This window comes from Neodothiora populina (genome assembly GCF_041146345.1).
Source record: "Neodothiora populina strain CPC 39397 chromosome Unknown canker_contig_11, whole genome shotgun sequence".
NCBI lineage: Eukaryota > Fungi > Ascomycota > Dothideomycetes > Dothideales > Dothioraceae > Neodothiora > Neodothiora populina.
Window position 1 is genome coordinate 403278 of NW_027191410.1, and position 19884 is coordinate 423161.

At 50.3% G+C, this 19884-nt stretch overlaps 5 protein-coding genes across 5 annotated transcripts; 2 read left to right on the top strand and 3 right to left on the bottom strand.

The window, feature by feature from the left end:
* Window positions 1–290: 290 nt before the first annotated feature.
* AAFC00_000460 (uncharacterized protein) lies at window positions 291–1250 on the top strand (the record flags this gene model as incomplete). The annotated part of the gene is made up of 3 exons (XM_069344382.1): window positions 291–319; window positions 386–1092; window positions 1174–1250. The coding sequence occupies 3 exons, from the start codon at window positions 291–293 to the stop codon at window positions 1248–1250; spliced, it is 813 nt and encodes a 270-aa protein (XP_069200294.1).
* Window positions 1251–1538: 288 nt separating this feature from the next.
* AAFC00_000461 (uncharacterized protein) lies at window positions 1539–3349 on the bottom strand (the record flags this gene model as incomplete). The annotated part of the gene is made up of 2 exons (XM_069344393.1): window positions 1539–2246; window positions 2300–3349. 2 exons carry the CDS (start codon window positions 3347–3349, stop codon window positions 1539–1541), a joined length of 1758 nt encoding a protein of 585 aa, XP_069200295.1.
* Window positions 3350–6375: 3026 nt separating this feature from the next.
* Window positions 6376–10740, bottom strand: AAFC00_000462 (uncharacterized protein; the record flags this gene model as incomplete). The annotated part of the gene is made up of 1 exon (XM_069344405.1): window positions 6376–10740. One exon carries the CDS (start codon window positions 10738–10740, stop codon window positions 6376–6378), a length of 4365 nt encoding a protein of 1454 aa, XP_069200296.1.
* Window positions 10741–11342: 602 nt separating this feature from the next.
* On the top strand, window positions 11343–11900 carry AAFC00_000463 (uncharacterized protein; the record flags this gene model as incomplete). The annotated part of the gene is made up of 2 exons (XM_069344416.1): window positions 11343–11653; window positions 11720–11900. 2 exons carry the CDS (start codon window positions 11343–11345, stop codon window positions 11898–11900), a joined length of 492 nt encoding a protein of 163 aa, XP_069200297.1.
* Window positions 11901–19041: 7141 nt separating this feature from the next.
* AAFC00_000464 (uncharacterized protein) lies at window positions 19042–19733 on the bottom strand (the record flags this gene model as incomplete). Its single annotated transcript, XM_069344452.1, has 2 exons — window positions 19042–19308; window positions 19383–19733. 2 exons carry the CDS (start codon window positions 19731–19733, stop codon window positions 19042–19044), a joined length of 618 nt encoding a protein of 205 aa, XP_069200298.1.
* Window positions 19734–19884: the final 151 nt, after the last annotated feature.

Sequence of the window (19884 nt, forward strand, 5' to 3'; positions counted from 1 at the left end):
TAATGCTCCATTGGTCGTCACAGCTAATTGATAGTAACCAGCCTGGTGTTCAATTATCCGTAGTCACAGGATGGTTTATCAAGGTAGTCAGGAAGTGATAATATAACGCAGAGGGGCGTAAACCCGGCTATAATTACCGTCTCCGTGATCTGACGTCGCGGTGTTTGGATCCCACGTTGTGCCTTCCCCTTCCAGCTGCTATACAGCACACTCCACCGCATACAACACCCCTCATCCGCCAGCAAACTTCGACAATTACTCTGATCTGCCATAATTCACAACCCAACAAAATGGCAGTCGATCAATTTGATTCAGCTCTGTAATTATCCCCTCTTTCATCTTTCAATACTTATCGACCGAATGAACTGACACGGAAGCCTCCCAGCGACCTCCTCCGCCGACTGAACCCCAAACACACCGCCACCAACCTCGCCTCAATCTGCACTCTGGTCCCCGACCAAGAGGAAGAGCTTCTCGCATCCGTCGATCAACCTCTGCAAGTCCGCCGTTGCAAGAAGTCCGGCCGCGACTACCTTTTGTGCGACTACAACCGCGATGGTGACAGCTACCGCAGTCCGTGGAGTAACGAGTTCGACCCACCCGTCGAGGATGCCGAAGTGAGCAGCGAGCGAGTACGTCGCATGGAGGTCAGAGCCAATGAGGCCTTTGACGTCTACCGGGAGCTCTACTACGAAGGCGGCACCTCCTCCGTCTACTTCTGGAACCTCGACGATGGCTTTGCTGGTGTGGTCTTGCTGAAGAAGGGTGGTGCCGGCACTGCCTCTTCGCCCTCTCAGAACGCCGCCTGGGACTCGATTCACGTGCTTGAGGTCAACGAGCGCGGCAGGACAGCAAAGTACAAGCTTACCTCCACTGTCATTCTTTCTCTTGGCAACTCCAGCGAGGCATTGGGCGACTTGGACTTGAGCGGAAACATGACGAGGCAGGTCGAGCAGGACTTGCCTGTTGATGGTGACGAGGCCCATGTCGCCAATGTTGGCCGTATGGTCGAGGACATGGAGCTCAAGATGAGGAATTTGTTGCAAGAGGTTTACTTTGGCAAGGCCAAGGATGTTGTGGGAGATTTGAGAAGTCAGTATCCTTTCGTTTCTTCATTTCATTGTGTTGGACATATCAGCATTGCGTATTCGCATTACTGACAACAATCTACAGGCATACCGTCCATTTCGGAAACCAACAAGGATAGAGCTACTCAGCGGGAGATGATCAACAGCATAGGAGGCCGATAGATGACTACACCTTCGCGTGCATAGCTAAGAAATGCAGAATAGAATGCGTGAACAAAGCACCATGAAAGAGAGCTGTCGTTGGCTCCGTGATGCTACTTTTCCTATGACTTCGCCTCCTTTCACACTGCACATCAGGACTGATACACAGAATGAATTTTGATGAGAAAACCAGATTACAATATTCATTATATCATGAAACTACCGAATTAACGCTATGCAAAAGAAGCCACCGCTATGCGTCAGGATTATACACATTCGTAAATGCTCGTGTTCTTTGACCGTCATTGCTCACTTGCGAAGAGCGAGGATTCTCTCTGCCGCCCGCTCAGCAGCCACAACGATGGCGGCACTGGGGTTAGAGGTCGTCAACTCGGGGAAAATGGAACCATCGACAACAAACAGGTTGTCCATGCCGTACACCTTGGTGTCAGGATCGACAACCGCAGTGCCTCCGTTGCGTCCATCGTCGGTTCCGAGCTTGCAGCTACCGAGCCAATGGTTGACAGCTGCGTGCTCAGTCGAGTCGACATAATCGCTGGCAGAGACTTCCGGTTTGGGTGACAAGATTGTCAAGTCACTGACGTTGCTCAACGCTGACCTCATACTTTCGATTCCGTGGATGATGGCCTCTCTGTCAGCAGCGTTTTGACTCGGGCTTGGCATGGTCTCGACGATCATCTTGAGCTCAGAGGTGATGGTCGTTCTACCTCTGGCGACCTGGCCGAGACCGAGGTAGTTCGAGATGGTCATAGCCTTGCCGTCGTCGTTGCTGATGCCGAGAGAGGGGGCCACACGCGCGGTCCATTGCAATTGGCGGTACTTGCCATCGCTGCCAGTCACAGGCTCCCATACCATTGGGTTAAGGTTTGAAGCGCACTGAGCGAGGATGCCAGCGCGATTTTTGAGGTAGTTCTGCTTGTCAGACTCGATGGGCGAGTTGTAAGCGGCTTGCCAGTCGTAGGGCACGACGTTTGGGTGGTGAATGACAATATCGGTCTAATCCTATATCAGCTCTCAAGCTCGTAGCATCGTTTCATCGAATAACTTACGTTGATGTTGTCGAGTAGGTTCTTGCCCACGGGAAGATCGATCCATTGGTCCTGTGCGATCATCTTGTCTGACTCGGCATCACGCACAACCTCAAGCATATCTTGTGGACCAATTCCACTTCTGAACAAGATCTTTGGTGTTCCGAAAGCACCAGCAGACAAGATGACACTGCCACCGTTGGCAGAAATGCCGACGCTGCCGTCGTGACCGCCGTTACCAGCACTCTTCAACTCGAGTCCGGTGACCTTGCTTCCGTCTCGGATGACCCTCTCAACCATGGTGTTTTGCCACAGCTCGAAATTGGGCCTTGCGGATGCCTCGACCAAGTACGTGGCCATGGGACCGCTACGCTCGCCGTGCTCGTACATGAATGTGGTGTTGGTGAAGACTCTTCTCTGCGTCTTTTGTTCCGGAGTCTCATTGCTGAGTTCTCTCTCCCACCCAGCGGTCTCGAACGCCCACTCCAACACGCCCGGCCCCTGCTGCATACTGATTACTCCGTCACTGCTGGGCACATGCGTACCGGGAATCTTGTTGAACACCCTCTCGGTAGCAGGAGCAAGATCACCACTTCCCCAGCCGACGTTAGCAGGGAAAGTGTCGTCCCAGTCCATGCTCGCGGGCTTCCACCAAAGACCAGCATTGATAGCTGTTCCACCACCCAATACACAACTTGCGATCGCACCTTCGACATCGTCGCAGTAGATACCGTCTTCCCATCCTGTGCCCGCCCACTGTTCGTTGTACAGACTAGGCACATCGAACGAGCTCAGATTCGTTCCTTGCAACCAAGGCGCCACACGCAGGTTTCCTCCCCATCGACCTGACGAGGGAGGACCGCGCTCGATCAGAAGAGTACGGGCTCCAGAGGCGGATAGCTGTGCAGCCAAGGGAATACCTCCCGCGCCAGAACCTACGACGATGTAGTCGTATGTGGATGTGTCTTGGCGTGTGGAAAGAGGTGCCGCAGAGACGAGGACATCGGCCGGTAGGGCCAGGAGGAAGGCAGTCACCGCTGCGCTGGCGAGCCTGAAAACTGTGGGTGCCATACTGGTTCTCTTTTTCTGCCTTGACGGTAGTCCCGTTTACTCGTACAATATAGAAAGTGGTTCTTTCCAATCTCAAAGGGTAAAATATGCCAAACGATGTATAAGATATCCAAAATCGAGTATCTATTCTCTCACAATAGTGATAAGGGACCTGTATCGAAGGAAAGATATGTATATACAAAAACCAGAAGCCTCATAAGACGGACATCTAGAATGCTATATATACGAATCCAAGAGCAAAGCATACCTCGTCCAGAACCGCCACATACATACTACCACTCTACACTCCAGCCAACATTCCTCCCATTCAGGGACCGAACGCAACTTGACGCAACGCACAACCCCCCCCCCCCCCCCCCCGAAGCTAAACAGACTAACGCAAGGCATCTGCTGTACATCACTCTACCGTACCATAGTAAAGTGTCCGTGTCGTTCCCTCCCAGCATCAGGACAGAAACTAAAAATGTCCACAAGCCAAGACCTTACGCTTCCACGAATAGACTTCGCCGTTAGTTCCCACTACGCATTGACGTCCGACACGGCGATGATGATGCTGATGATGATGGTCGGTCGTGGATGGTTCTGGTGGTGAGGAGGGAATCGTGACTGTGACATTGACATGACACGAACCTTGCGGGTTACGGTAAGGTCGAGATTCTTTAATTTTTGTTTTTTGCTCTTTTGGCCTGATCTTAGCTTCCGCTCTGGCTGTGCCGCAGGGTGGACGGCCGCCGGGCGTGCTTATACGGGGATTTTGGACGCCTGGGGATTCTCCTCGTATCTGTTCGTCTATACAAATCTGCGTCTGTGCCTTTCGAAGGGTAATCGCCTCGAGGTCGCTGGCCCATCGTGCTGTACCGTGTATTGGTCTCCGTTGCCGGAGCAGGACGAGATTGAGGGAAGGGGGATAGGCACGATAGAAAGCTAGCTCAATCTTACCGACGCTGCCACTAAGGGCCCATTCCTACTGTATCTCTTTCTTCAAATTTCTCTCAACCTTGCAAGTACTGCTCCTGTCGACCCCAGCATTCATTTCGCATACGGTGACGGGCAAACAAAAACTAAAACCCAAAACACAAAAACCAAGAAGCATAAAAACGCCTCATGCCATCATTACCCGCGCGAAAGCGCGAACTTTCAGGTCAAGAGATCCAAAAATAAGAAAAAGCCAAGGTAGACCCCACCACCGCCTCCGCTGCTGCCGTCGCCGCCCGCCGTTTGGTACAGTAGCACTGCACTGTTCCCGCTCGTCAGGTAGCGTCGGTAGGAAGACAGCGTTGGCGGGGATGAAGAACGGTAGAAAAGAGAGACCCAACGAGGAAAAGGTAAAAGTTATTCTTAGTCGTGGACTAGTACTGTATGGGTACAGTATTTGGTCTTGGGAGTGGACGACGGACTAGAAAGGCTTGGCTTTTCGCTTCGGGCCTCCAGGGTAGTATCGTATCGTATATATCTCGGTATAGCAGCGGTCGGTAGTGGGATGATATCGATTGTCTGATAGACTAAAATGCCCGAGTGAGATCTCGTATGCAAGTGCAGACAATTTAGATTGGAGTAGAGAGGAGAAAGAAAAAGCATGGATATAGAAGAGAGGAGCCTCGTTCAATAAACAGCCCGATATCGACAGGCCACTTTAAATTATCGCTCGTATTCACACTCTCCTCGCCTTCCCTGCCCAGGTCATTGCACTCTACGCACACACACGACACAGAAATGCCAATGCCCCTTAGAGGGTAGTCTTTAGCGAAGCGCTCAATGTCATGACGGCTTCACCACTCGCGAATCCTCTGCTCAGATACAAAAACGAAGAATCAGCATTTGAGACACTCCACTATCGCTTCAGACAAGTAATAAACCCGTGATTGTGACTTTCACCCTACCCTCACACACGGATCGCGAAAGACCAAATAATTGTTTCTCTACACGGACTATGTGCAAAGCACACTCCTCTCTCTTCTCCTTGAGCACGAACGTCCCCGCGTGAAGACCCGACTCGCGCAGACGCAGTGGTCGCGCAACATGCCCTGTTGTTCGGTAGTCCGTGTTCGCTTCGCACTCTGTGCTCCCTTTCGTACGTGACACTCGAGTGAGGTTGTCTCTCGTGGCAGCCAAGACGGAATAGGATATCCATCTACTGTGTACGGGGCTCTGTCAAAGCTCGGTATCGGCGAGCCCGTCTGCTCTCGAGTAGACTTATCTGAGCACTCGAACACGAGGATATGGCAATCGCCTGTCTGTTATGCAAGAGCCATGGCGCTCTTTACATTACTGTGACCATGACGGAAAACAAATACATTCACCTAATCCAACACGAGAACCAAGTGCGGTCTCAGGCACCCGGCATGCAGCAGCAATGAACGCATACATGCATGTCCAGTAATGTAAAAGTATGCGCAATGACGATGGCCTCGTGTCGTACATAAGGTGAACAAGCCTTTCTAATCGAGCCGTAAAGCTTACCTTAACCTTTTCTATCTTGCCCGCTTCTTCAATGCTCTTTTGTACGAACATGATGACGGAGGCAGTGAACGTTGGAGGCTTCTTCGGTAATAAGATTTTGGAATATGACATACATAGAAGTAAGGTGATCCTTGCAGAGCATCAATGCTACTGAACACGATATTGCACAAACTGTGTACAGCATCATGCTATGTCAAGAACACACAAAAACAGAGAGTGTTCAAACCTTGACTACTTCTGTGTTAGCATTCCGTTAAATTGGCATTTCGTCCATGTCTGGCTGGGAAATACAGATTTCTTGACGAGAAGTGATGGTGCTATTGATGTGTGCTTTATCACGCATTCTTCGGCCCATGGCTACTAGGGTATTATGTGGCACATATGTTGTTTTCTGTAGTATCTAGTCTCGATCTATGCATGGTTGAAGATGCCTAGCGTAATTCCGAGAGTATCGTTGTTCGTGAATATATGTTACGACTAATGGTATGCTGTGGAGTAAGAAAGACGACATCAATGCTGAAAGGGAAATGCAACAGCTTGTGGTAATCCGTATTACGTCTCGTGTCTCAGTCATCGCTGTCATCGACAACAGCCCGTCTCCTACGCTGCACAGGCTGACGAAGAAGAGACACATGGCTGCTACCTTGTTGCGTTGCAGCACTATCGCTCAGCTCAGCCAGAGCCTCAAAGGCAGCTCGGCCAATGTCGTCTTCGTCTTCACTCTCTTCATCACGCATACGAGGTAGTGAGGAGCTGATCATCTCAATGGGAGCGTCACTGCCGACCACGAACGCATTCAATTCAGAGTCGGGTTCTCCGTCTTCGTCTTCCTCGCCCATCGTGTCGTCGGAGCCAAGATCGATGCCCTGAGTCCCTATACGCATATTCGCTGGTGTAGGCTCTGGTTCTGATTCGTCGCCTTCCATTTCTGAACTGTCATTCCTCCTTCGAGCAGCAGTACGGCGTTTTGCAGCTCTACTCGCTGGTTTCGAGGCTGTCTTGCGCCTACTTGCAGCCGTGGCCTTGTTCTTGCTGCCATGGGTAGGTAGGGTGGGAAGACGCGGCAGCTCCATATCACTTTCTGGCTCACCAAGAAGATTATCAGCGCTATCTGTCAGATCAGAAAGGCGGAGACGATTCTTGAACAGCCGAATGCGATCTGAGTCCATGTTGTTGATGTTTCTCATCGTATTGGCGATCGCGAGGGAACGCTCACTATGTTTGACGAGCCTTGAAGGACCTGGAAAGCCCGATGTAAAACTGTCAAGCTTTGGAGCACCAACGGTAAGCGCACCGTCACTTGTGCCGTTGACATATTGATACTTCCGCTCAAGCTCCCGTTCCTGGACCTTACTCAACGTGATATCGCTGACAAAAGGTAAGGGAACAGCTTCAGGCTCAGGTATTGGCGCTTTAAGCTTGGAGGCCGGAGCGATCTTCTTGGACGTAGTCTTCGCTTTTGGTCTGACAGCAGCTTCTTCTTCGTCGGATGCATCCATTCGCGACGCATTGACAAAGCCAGTCCGGACGTTATCAGGCATGTGGAATTTTTTAGGCGGTTTCTTTGGCACTCTCTTACGCTTGTTCGGCTCAGGCAGGTCAGCTTGCGAGTTTTCCACAGGAATCTCGACGACACGCTTGTCGACAGACGGATTCACCCCTCTAGGAAGGATACGCGGCGACTTATCATCGTGGAAAGTAAAGCGAGAACCTTCGCTGATCATGGCTTGCATCTTTTCGTAGTTGTCCTTTGCCTTTTCGAAATCGACTGCTTCCTTGTCCTTCATAAGCAGTACGGCGATCTTTCCCTTGCGCTTTCGACCAGTGCGACCCATGCGTTGAAGCATTCGGATTGGTGATGAAGAGGCATCGTAACATACGATAAGATCAACCTCGCCAATGTCGAGTCCTTCCTCACCGATAGATGTAGCGACAAGAGTATTGTAGGTCCCATCCTTGAATTTCTCGATGACATTGAGCTGGAGCTTCTGATTCATTCCTTCAGATCCTTTGGACGCTGCTTGACCAACAAAAACGTGGGCTCTGATCATGGGCTGATTTCGGTTCATGACACGAACAATTTCTTCAGCGCTATCTCGCCAGTGCGCGAAAATCATAATTCTTGTACTTTGATCTTTCGAGTCAAGGAAGTGATTCAACACTACACTTCTCAGATACTCCAGCTTCGGGTGACCAAGAAATTCAGGGTTCCTGACCCAGCTCTGTACGGTTCCCATCAGTTTGCGGAAATTCTGATCCTCGCGTATTTGTTTCGCGTACTTCTTCTTGTTTTGTCCACCATCAACCTCATTCTGAAATTCGCACATGTTATGATAGAAAGGAACGATTCCGTGAAACTTCAGAAGGGAGATGCCATGAGCGAGACTGCTGAGAACAGAGAAGATAGAGACTACCATGCCCTTGATCGCCTGTGGTGCCTTCCGGCCTGGTTCCGACTTGCTCCATTCGCGCTGAGCTATCGTGCAGCCAAAAGCAGTCAACTTCATGGGGTCTCTGTTCCAGAACGCATTCTGACCATTGAGCTTGCTGAGAACAGGCTGTATCGCCTTTGACAGTAATTCCATAACGAGGTTCATTTCATCGGAGTAATCGAACTTCATTGCATCAATCTCACGTTCATGCACATATTGTGTTATGTCGATAGATCTCTCCGTACGAATCTCGACTCGCGAGATATCCAGACCGTCAATGACCTCCTGCACAGCTTCGACAGTCGAACCCGGTGTAGCAGTCAGAGCCAGCACTCGGAAGCTCTGGTTGAAGCGGCGGAGGAATTTGATCAATTCCACATAGGCATAGCCACCGGTTGCACGATGAGCCTCGTCAACTACAACTAGCACAATTCGCTTCGGGTCGCAGTAGCCGTGCTTCAAATCATTCATGATCGTCTGTGGAGTCATAAAGAATACCCTCTTCTCTTTCCACTCTTCCGCTCGTATCGCTGGTTTGGTCTCACCGGTGAGCAAGACAGTTTCCGAACGAGGGATGCCAACAATGTTGAAGCATGCATCGATCTGCTGTGCTACCAAAGGTTTCGTTGGGGCGACAAACACCATCTGAGACTTTGGCGCCCACCGGAACCAATTGAGCATGACTGTGGCAGCGATGAATGTCTTGCCTAAGCCAGTTGGGAGGGCAACCAAAAGATTGTGGAACAATCCTCTTGCAACGATGTTGTATTGATAATCTCTGATACTGCCCAGATTCGTAGGATACACCCACGTCTTGATTGATTCTAGATCAAGTGCGTGGTGGGTGGCAGGTTCTTGCTGTGTAGCCAAAGGCCATGCATGTTTCTTGTTCGTCATAGTAGCAGCAGGCTGATTAGGCGCCTTGCTGCCGAACAGTGTTGTCTGGACAAGTCCCGATTTGGGCGCTGCAAGATTGCGGACACGATGTGCAGCCGCAAGCTGGGCTTGAGCCACGATCGGCTGATCAAGCTCTCCAAATGACATTGATGAGTCTGAATCGAATGCATCTGAAGGCAAATCCACAAGTTCATCCGGCGCCGGGGTTGATAGAGCCGAGTTGCGAACCTGATCGAGACCTTTACGAGATTGCACTGCCTTTTGTGGTAGCATTGACCTCGGATTGTCAGGCGCAAGCTCTGTTCGGTGTTTCGAGGAGATGGCTTGAAGAGGAGCATTTGCAAAAGCTTCTTCGTCTGATAAGTCGTCGTCAATGTCGATGAAAGGAGCGTGATGTCCCCTTTTCCCGAGTGTTCGAGATGGATGTTGTGGCGACCGATTCGTGACAAGGGCTTTAAATTGGATATTACTGGAAGCTCTCTCGACTTCGCGGTGCTCAGATACCGCAGCGTTCCTTGCTAATGGCTCGGTAGCACTATGTTCCAGCATCGACCAATCTTCAGCGTCCAATTCATCGATAAGGATGGAGTCTTCAACCAACTCCGGATGTGCGGCATCGTCTTCGACCGGCACCTCTGTACTAACGGGTAAATTTCCTGCTGCGATAGAATGTTTTAATGAAGAATTATGTGCAGTCTCCGCGGGCCGGTTGACTGTTCGAGCTGGAGGAACCTTGGGTCTCTCGTAAAGGTGCGCCCAATCCTCCATATCCAAGTCATCACTATTTGGGATGTCTGAAGGCTCAATCGCTGCCCTTGTTGGGAGTGACGCAGGGGGAGAAGGTTGCACGCTAGGCAGGGTAGATATCACGGCATTATTCGGTCTTGCAGATCTTGCGGTACCACTTACTGCTAGAGAAGTAGACGTGACTGGCGGGCGCATGGCACCTGGAGAACCTGACTTGGGAGCAGTGTGTACATTATCGAAAATTCCTTTAGGCGCGTCTCTTTTCCAGATTGCACCTCTGATCTCCCACGGATTTGTAGACGGTGGCGGGGCGTTGGCATCCAAAAACCTATCCTCCAGATACCCCTCAGCAGTGATATGGATAGCATGCTTTGGCTTTTGCGGTCTGACAAAGTCATCATCATCATCAATACCGTTGATGGTACTTTGCCTTCTGCTTCTACTCTTCTTCGATCGAACCGAAACAGCGGAGCCATCCTCGTCGCTATCGAAGGTGGTTGATCGCCTAGTCTTTCTTACAGGAGGTTTGGCTGAAGGGGAAAATGCCTCGTCGCTGTCATCTACGACAGTCTTTGCCTTCTTGCCTCTTGCACTCCTCTTGGACGGCGCCGATGTGACTGATGCATCATCGTCACTAACGATGGTAGGATTCTTCTTGGGACGACCGCGCTTGGACTTTGGTTTCGATGTTGCAGGAGACTCAAAATCATCATTACCATCGGCCTTGATAGCCTTTGATGATTTTGTAATCTTTTTGGAAACAGCTGCCTTCACAGGCGGTTTTGTAGTACCTGAAACAAGCCGACGTTTCTTCACAGGTCGCGGTGAGGAGTCGAAGTCCTCATCATCAGTCATATCGCAGACACTGCTGGGAGATATGCGGAGGAAGTGACTGTTCAATTCGCTTCCATTGATGGTGACATTTGTCTGCTTGCCACTCATACAGATAATTGACGCCGATCTCATAAGGGCACCTCAAGGTAGACGCGTTCTAAATTGGAACACGCGTCTCACAGTGGCAAGAGCGAACCTGGGGTCATATTGCCAAGACCCACCAACACTGAGGTGTTCATCTATCACCAGCGCTGGCTTGATCATTACAAGTGAAGCAGAATACATCCTGCGTTAGTGATATTTTACGTTGTGCGTGTGAAGTGTCACCGTTCAATTAGTCAACCTGTGTTGATTCCTATAGGTCTCCCACTCGTTATGCTAAAGTTGAGGCAGAGCGATTACATTCCGCACCTCCGTTCCGCGATACCATGAATAGGCGCAATGGGCCGCTCGCTACCTTATACTTCACCGGATCCTCGCACGCCCATCTCGAGTGCGGGGGTCAGACAAGTTGGTCAGCAACTCGGCACCCACATAACTCGAAGGAGTCAACGACGCCATGACATGTAGACCTCTTCAGGAACTCAATCTACTCTTGTCTCTATAGTCGGTCTCCTACCAAAATGCCAGAGCTTACAGGCGACCCCAATCAGCATGATCCCTCTAATTTCGCCGAATCGATGAGTGGCACCTGTCTTTGTGGGAGCATCAAAGTGACTATAAACGACAAAGAACTGTTCACAAGGCCACGCGGTCATCTCTGTCACTGTGCAAATTGCCGCAAGGTGGCTGGGAGCTATGTATCCAGTAATCTGCTTATCGAGGAGGATAAAGTCGTTATAGAAGACCGGAACGGTACTTTGAAGTCTTACACAGATACGGAGACTGGAAGCGGGACGCCGCTAAGTAGGTTTTTCTGCGGAACCTGTGGCAAGTGAGTTCTTCCTGGAGACATCGCCTCTATGCTCTAGGTATGCGGGATGCTGATGAGTAGCACAAGTCCTATCAAGTCCGTGGTGCCGCGGCTTTCTGGCAAGGTCATCGTCAAGATGGGCATGTTTCCACGGATACCAGCACCAGAGCTTGAGAGTTTCGGTCTTCATCGTCATCCCTGGCAGGGTACTCATGAGGGAGTAACACAATATAAGATCAAGATGGGAGAGGAGAAGTTACACGAGTAAACGGTGGACAGTCAAGATGTCTCTTGGGAGGTGATCACTGCAACTTGCTCTGCGATTGTTGGAGCAATGGCAGCTGCATCTTTGATAATTCGTACTTAATGGAAAGGTGTTCTTGGTCTCTAGGCAATGAATCCAGTCCCTGTCCAATCCTCAAGGTCGATTCTGAGATCGAAGTTGGCGACCCTCGCTTTCTTAGACACACCGGTCTATGTTCGGTTTTCAATGCTATGAGACTTGTGACCAATACGCCTTCCGTCGATGTATTGCAATGAGTGACCAGAAGAGAAGACCAGCTTCAACGCAAATATGGTTTAGTAGTACACACCTCAAGAATGATGAAATTGCTTATGTCTTCTAACGCTCTTGCCATTCGTTCTTCAATCTCATCTGTAGCTAATCAATCCTTATATACCGGCTTCGAAGGGAGCGACCACTGGTCATAGGCGTGTCCATTTCCTCAGGATCCTTGACATCATCACTTAGATTAATGCGTGCTTGGGATGGTGTCTCCGGTGTTGTTTTGACTCTGTAAAGGCGACTGATAGCTCGCTGACCAAGGTTCTTTGCCCCCTTGGTCACTCTAGTGATGACTGCTCCGAGCAGCGATGGATGTCTTTCGGGGATTTCTTCACCAGCCTCCACTTCTTGGACAGCAGGCGTAACATTCTTCTTGGGCTCTGTGTTCGGTGGCGAAAGGTATGTGTTCCTTGTCGTGAGGTCATAGCGATGAGGATATTTTACTGAAGTCTCACGAACCAGCGCATCCATGCCGTCATTACTCTCAGTCGTGAGGTCAGTACTTGGAGGTGTAGCAATTCCCGTGTAGGGAAGTACACGACCAGGTGACGAGATCACGGCAGTTCTGATGCGAAAGAGCTCAGCCGAGATTGAGCTCATGGTTTGTGCCTGCGCTTCTTGTGATTCTTTAAGGTGATTGGAGTACGTCTCATGCTGGATCCTGATTTGTGCATGTAATTTCTTATGCTCAGTGTGCAATGCGTCATACTTCTTCAGCAATAGGTCATGTTGGTCTCGCAACTCCAGAAACTGATCACGAGATTGCTGCTGGAGACTAGTTACCTCGGCCCAAATCGCGGCACTCCGTTGGGTGAAGTCAAGACGAGAAGAGACAAGTTCGTCTTCTTCCTTTCTGTGCTGTTCTTCAATCGGCTCAGTGTTGCTCAGAGTTCTTATGAGCTCGTAAACCCCTTCAGGAAGCTTGTCAAGCTCGAAATCAAGTGGGGTGGCGTAACGAGTCAGCAGGCTTTGCAGCTGATCATGTAGTTCAAACGTGGCATCTACAGGGTCGATTGGCACTGCAATCGCTCTTGAAGAGGACGCCTGCAAGGTACGCTTGATGCGACGAACAGGCTTATCAGGCACGCTGCGTGGTGATGGGATGTCAAGGCTATATCCAAGGGAAGTGGTAGGACTTTCCTCCCTGCCCGTCTGGGACTTTTCTTGTAAATGTGCATTATCGAGACGACGACGCTGCCGCGATCTCGTGAAGCGACTGTCATCATCATGGTCATCGACAATGGACTCTGCGACAGATTTTCGCTTGAGTGACGCTTTCAATACCGTGTCGGCCTTCTTCGACTTTGGTTCTGGAGATGTCTTGATTGCGACGATCAGACTACTTGGGGAAGAAGAGACACGCCTCAGCATTTTAGCCAAAATTGATGATGGACGATTATCGCTGATATTGAGGTAATGATCGATAATGGTCGATGGCACAACTCCAAAGAGCGCGCAAGTTTGGCAAGAAACGTGCGCTCAGCGATAGATTTGCAAGCCTCAGAATTCCTCGTTATCAGAGTCCACGAGAAACACGTGACAAAAATGCACCAAAGTTAGCGTAGAGACAAATGACCGATCATGTTATGTATGGAGGAGAGATAATCCTCATTGACGGTCCAAGATTAGAGTCTACGTTGAGTGATGGGAAAAGCGGCATGTCTCGAGTGACTGAATCAGCCTTGGCCACTTTCGCCGGATGTGGGACGGTTAATCTCTCTCCTGCCACACAAAGTAAGGTACCCTACCTACTCTTACCAGCTTTCAAATATGAGGTATACTTGAGGACAATATATCACGTTATGTCCTGCTGGGGTTCGTTGCGCTTGTCTTGCGAGTACATGCTATAGGGGCTCTGTTCCACAGGTCTTCTTGAGTGTATAGGTTCTCAGTGTTCCGACCTGAAAGCCGGTGATACGGTATGCTCGTCTCGACTAGATTACATCAAGACTTGTCAGGGTAGCAGCACAACCGCTAGCACATTCCCGCTCATTGCTACTCATTGAATGTTACACAACGTCTCCCACATGGCATTATATAACCATGGTACAAGTTCATCAATGGTTACGTAAACCTCATAAATGCTTCAAGCAATTGCATGATCTATAGCGAAACATCTGTACAATGACTCGTATGCTATAACCACGAGGATCTGTTTAACCAAAAGTCGGACCTGACAGGTTGAGACGGCTACTGAGGTGCATCTAGTACTTGGCTGTCGTCCTTCTTGATAATTCCCAAGCAGCTCTTAGCACTGCTATACCTCCACCCTGCGTTTCTACAGTCCGGCCACGCCCGCGGTCATTAACGTCATTCGTGCCATCAGCTCGAGATCGGATGTCAGTTGCAGCGAAAGTCGTAGCACTCTGCTGCGTATCATATGGCTGTAGATCTTCTAGCGACGTCCAAGGAGACAAAGACAAGAGCGACACATCATTCCTATAATCTTGTGCACCTTCAGGTAAAGGTGCGGTAATGTCGTTGTCGACGCCTGAAGAACCCCACCACATACCGAACTGCCCTCTGGTGTTTCGAGATCGCAAAGCTGCTCTCGCGTTATATGACGCCCAGCGGCTTATCTCGGAGCATTGTCGCCCATGCGTGCTCGCAAGATTTGGACTGGCGTGGTAGGTCTTGCCAGGCAGGAGTGGTTCGACAGGAAGCGGCATGCAGAACTGTGTCAGATGTTGGAAGAATATACCTTTGAAGGTTTGCGAGTCTTGACTACACTGTCCTGAACTGTCACAGATGTCCTCAAGAACGCCATTTCGTCCAAGTCCAGCCCAATCAGGGGATCTAGACGAAGCGTCCTCAGACCACCCGGTCGCGGCCATCACATTCCGGATTAGATGATAACCATCTTGCAGGTAAGCTTGATTGCCTGTGGCTTCCCAAAGACCCCGCAGACCAGTCAGAACAACACCTTGGTTGTACGTATATACGATCTCATTGCGCTCGTCGCATTTGCCTGTTCCGATCGTCCCGTTCACACCCCAATCTGTCACATGAAACCCATCTACGTAAAGACCTTGCGCGTTCGTCATGTTGCTATCCTTGAGCCAGGCGTAGCCCTTGACAGCAGCGTCAAGATACTTTGGATCATGAGCACGGCCAAATGTCGAGTTCGTTGCATCGGAGATGAACGGGAATGTGTTCTCGTCTCCTGGAAAGTAAAGATACATAGAAACAGATGCTGAAATGAACAATTGATTCGTGATCGCATTCTTGTACGGCGTAAGACGAGGGTTCCAGATCATACCACCGTCGCAGATCTTGGTATCCCAGCCATGCGACGCGAGATCCCAGAAGACTCGTGCTCGATGAGCAAAACCTGGTATGAATTGACTTCCATGCCAGAGAGCGTCAGTCCTATTGCGAGCATTGATGAACTTGATACTTTCCAGCCAGCCTAGGACGACCCAGAGCATATCATCAAATGCTTCATTGCGTATACCGAACGCATCTTCGCCGAAATAATACGCAATGTTATGGGCAAAGTATTCGTTGATGATTTCGGTAGACTTGACGCGGCCAGAGTCGTTGTCGTGTCGAGCCAATGATCCCAGGAGGGCCGATACATACGTGTTGACCACAGCACCAGTCCAGTCGATACAAGTAGGCCAGGTCCCGATCCAAAGCTCGAAGAAACGCGCTTGCATTGTTTGAAGCGCATTCACGGCTTCATCCAGAAATGATTGGCCGGAGCGTTGCAAGTCATTCGCTGGATAAAGACGTTCCTGATCGCTACTGCGAATAGCATCTCTCGCCACATCATGGTGATTCTGCCAATACTCGGGTAATAGAGGGGTGTGCTGTGAGGCGGAGGCAATTTCGGCAGGTTGACTGATCGCTAAGCTGACGTGATGAGACAGCAAGCAGAGGGGGATGCTACTATACGCCGCCAAGTAGGCTGCTGCTCGACTGCAAACATGCACCATGATATATCATTCAATGGAAAGAATATATCTCACACCCAGGGCTGACAGATTCGAGCGAGGCTATGCTTTTATACAATAATAGACGGTCAAGAGATGCTGTTCGGCGGGTACGGGTGGATGATCACAATCCGAGCTGCAAGTGGATCTTCAATAGTTTGAATATCAGCCCTTCATGGCCACGATGTCAACTATTTGACCTCTTCACACCGCATGAGAAGGGCAATTGGAGATGGACACTCCTGGGCGGATGCACGTTTACCCAACGCATGACATGTGCTAAGACATCTTGGTCTTATGGTCGCATCCTGAGGCTCGGCTGAGAGATAAGCGTGCCTTGAGCCTTCTCCGCTTGGTTATTGCGTAAAGTTCAGAACGACCTGGACTGAGACCACGCGGCGGCTGCCCTTGTAATACTTTTCTTGTATTGTTAGACACCTCTGAGGAAATTGTAGGGACAAGAATCCTATCTGTATATAGAGACGAGCACTATGTATCAAAGAAAACTAAGTATGAGTGAGTCTTACCACGTTGGTGCTGCGACTCGGCGGCCATTGCGACAACGCAGACCCGGTTACAACCGCCATGAGTGACGCGACCCTGTCCTCGTTATGAAGTGTGTATTGCATCCACCTACCCCCGACCTTATCCACCACGAACATTGCAATCATGGAATGCAGAAGGCTGTTCAATGACTCTTTGTGTCAATGTAGAATGACAGATAAGCAAAAAAGTCAAGGACGAGCAGCGTCATGTCTTTCAAAGCAGGCATATTCTACAGATTAGTGTGACTCGATTGATATGGCTATTCACAAGAATACTCTAACCGTACTTACTCCCTCGAGAAGTGAAGTCCGGTGATGAGGACTACCAAACCACATAGCACACTTTCTCCATGCTCCTTCCCAATGGTATGGCGCCGAGGTGCCGAGAAGGGACAGATGCGACAAACCCACAAATCCGTTCTTTCCAAAATGCAATTCCTCGGCATGGGTGCCTATAAAAGGAGGTGGATCTCCCACAACGTTCACTTTCCTTTCATCTCTTTGCTCGACCGCAACTTCGTCACAACAAAGTGCAGAGCAATACAGATCCTCGAACATGTCCGTTGAACAGTCCAACCTCTCGAACGGTGCCCCTGCATCCTCCGCGTAAGTGTCTTCTGTCAGGCATGACTTTGTTTACTCATCTGGTGTTGACTGACCTTCTAAAGCAGACTCCCACCTATCTTCATCGGTATGAAGCGCACCTCTGACGGCATGCCAAAAGCCATGCCTGACGACGTAGTTTCTGCAGCCGAAGATGAGCAGGACGTGGACAAGGAGAAGCACAACAAGAAAGTCAAGAAACTCATGACCAACATCCTGTGCTGCGCAAACAACATCATCAGAGAGACCGAAGGGGAGGGAGACCTCGAGGCAATCCGCTACGATGCTGCCAAGATTGCCGACAACCGCGACTACCTCGAGCGTGTTCTCAACAAGTAAGTTTTGTTCTTCACTTGGGAGAAAGTCATTAGCTGTACTGACAATGTCTGGGCAGGCGCAGTGACGAGAACATGCCAGAGACTCCCAAGAGTGGAGGTGCGATTCGCAAGGTTGACATCGACGCAAAGCAGCTCAATGCGTTGATCCAGAGCAAAGTTGAAGAAGAAGTCAAGGTGGTCAAGAGTCAGCTCAAGGCCTACATTCGTCGCACCATGGATCGTATCGGCAGAGAAACCAAAGACGAGGTCCAGGACGCCATGACCTTTGACCTCCATGAACGCATCGTGGAAATTGTTGAGTCTCACTTCAATGCCGGATTGATCGATTACGAGGATGATATGGGTGTCCACATCAGCGAGCGTATCATGGACGGTATGAAGGAATTCATGGACGAGGACATGATAAAGGTCAAGCAGGCGGTCATGGCGGTCATTCAGGCAAGGGAAAACCAGGGTCTTCCAACTACCGCTCAGGGTCAGCTCAGCGCGGTCGCAGGCCTCCTTCACTGAGAAGGCACTTCTCTGACCTCGTTGTCGTCCAGAACTCACATGCTCACAGCAAAGGAAGTGCGGATGGAAAGGCATGAAGCCTGCAATAGCTGCCTAGATGTAGCTGTTTAGCTATATTAGCACTTCAGCATAGGAGAATGCATGAATCTGTACTTTTACTCTATCACCCCAAAACCTTCCAGACCGTGACCAGTGATACTGTCGGATAGTCAATCAACAAAGCGATGATGACTCTACACAACATAGGTCACAAGAAATCACACAGCCATGATCCTGATACCCAAGGTAAATTTCATCGTGAACATGATTTCCTTGCAAATTTTGTTTCGGATTTTCTCAATCTACAAGCAGGTCATTAGTCTCTTTTTTTCCGCTCTCAATCTCAATTACCATTCCTTGCTCTTCTTCTCAACATGCAGACAGAGAGGTGGGGGTCGGGGAGAAAAGGCTCACCTAGACAAATCATCAATAATCACCGACTTGATCGTAAAGAGAGCAAGTCGGCATACAGGCAAGTGGAAGTCAACTTCGTCTTTCCTCTTCGTCCTGGTGTCAATCCTGACCAACGAGACAAGACAAATTCCCTCCTTGTATGGTTCTCCTGATTCTCTTGTTTCCCGCTTGTTCTCTCGTGCCAGATGGACGAGAAATGCTGTGGTCGTTGCTGTGTATTTTTTACGCTCAGGAGATCAAGGAATTTCTACACCGTCGGCGATGTGTTTTTCTTGCTTATCGTTGCGTTCCCTTGCGTCGTAGTTCGTGAGCCCATTGACTTCCTCGGTGATGGCTTATGGAGTCCAGAACATGCCACGAGCTGCAGTGATCGAATCATCCAAGCTACACTCGCATCGCCACGCATCGCCACGCATCGCCAATAGTCAGGGAGAGGAAAGGCGCAGGATCAAGAGCGCGCTCAATCCACAAGATCATCATCGTCGTCTCCGCGTCTAGGCGCACCCGGACTTCTACTCCTGCTCCTGTTTCTCTGTCTGCCACCATTACGTCCCCCTCTCACGGCGCCGCCATTGCCGTTGTTGTTGTTACTGTTGTTCTTGCTGGGAGGAGGCCTGACGAAGGCAAAGTCGACGTTGATGGTTTGCTCAAGCAGTTTCGTGCCGTTGGCGCCTTCGACGGCTGCTTGTGCTTCTGAGAGGGTCGGGTACTCGATTAGGACATAGCCCTTGGGGGGCGTGTTAGTATTGTTCTCGTGTGCCCTGCAGGAGCTGACGGAAGAGAGTGTGTTTCCAGTCATACCTTGACGTAACCCGTCCTCCGATCCAGATTCAAATGCAGATTCCTGATCTCGCCGAACTCGCCGAACAAGTCCATCAGATCCTCTTCGGAAGCCTCCTCGTGCACGCTCGTGCATATGACGATCCAGCCCTCGATGCTGCGCACTGCCACGGCTCCTGTCGTTGTCTTGACTTCGTTGGCTGAGGGTTTGCTGGTGCTGTTGTTGTGGTCTTCGTCGACGTCGCCGTCGGCGGCCATGGGGGTCGGCGAGCGTGAGATCTGTGCCTGCTGCTGCGGGTCTTCCTGTTGGATAGTGTCTGCGGGACCGGTCGCGTCGACTTCCATTTCGGTGGTGTTGCTGGCGTCGGCCATGTTGGGTTGTTGCTTTTGTGTTGCGAGAGTAGGTGTCCTGTGTTTTTGCGCCGAGCGACTGGTGCCTCTAAACACTTGGCGAGCCGGGTCTTGGGAATGTAGATGCAGCGCGCGAGGCGGTGCAAGGTTCAAGGTTCGAAGAGCGTTGCAA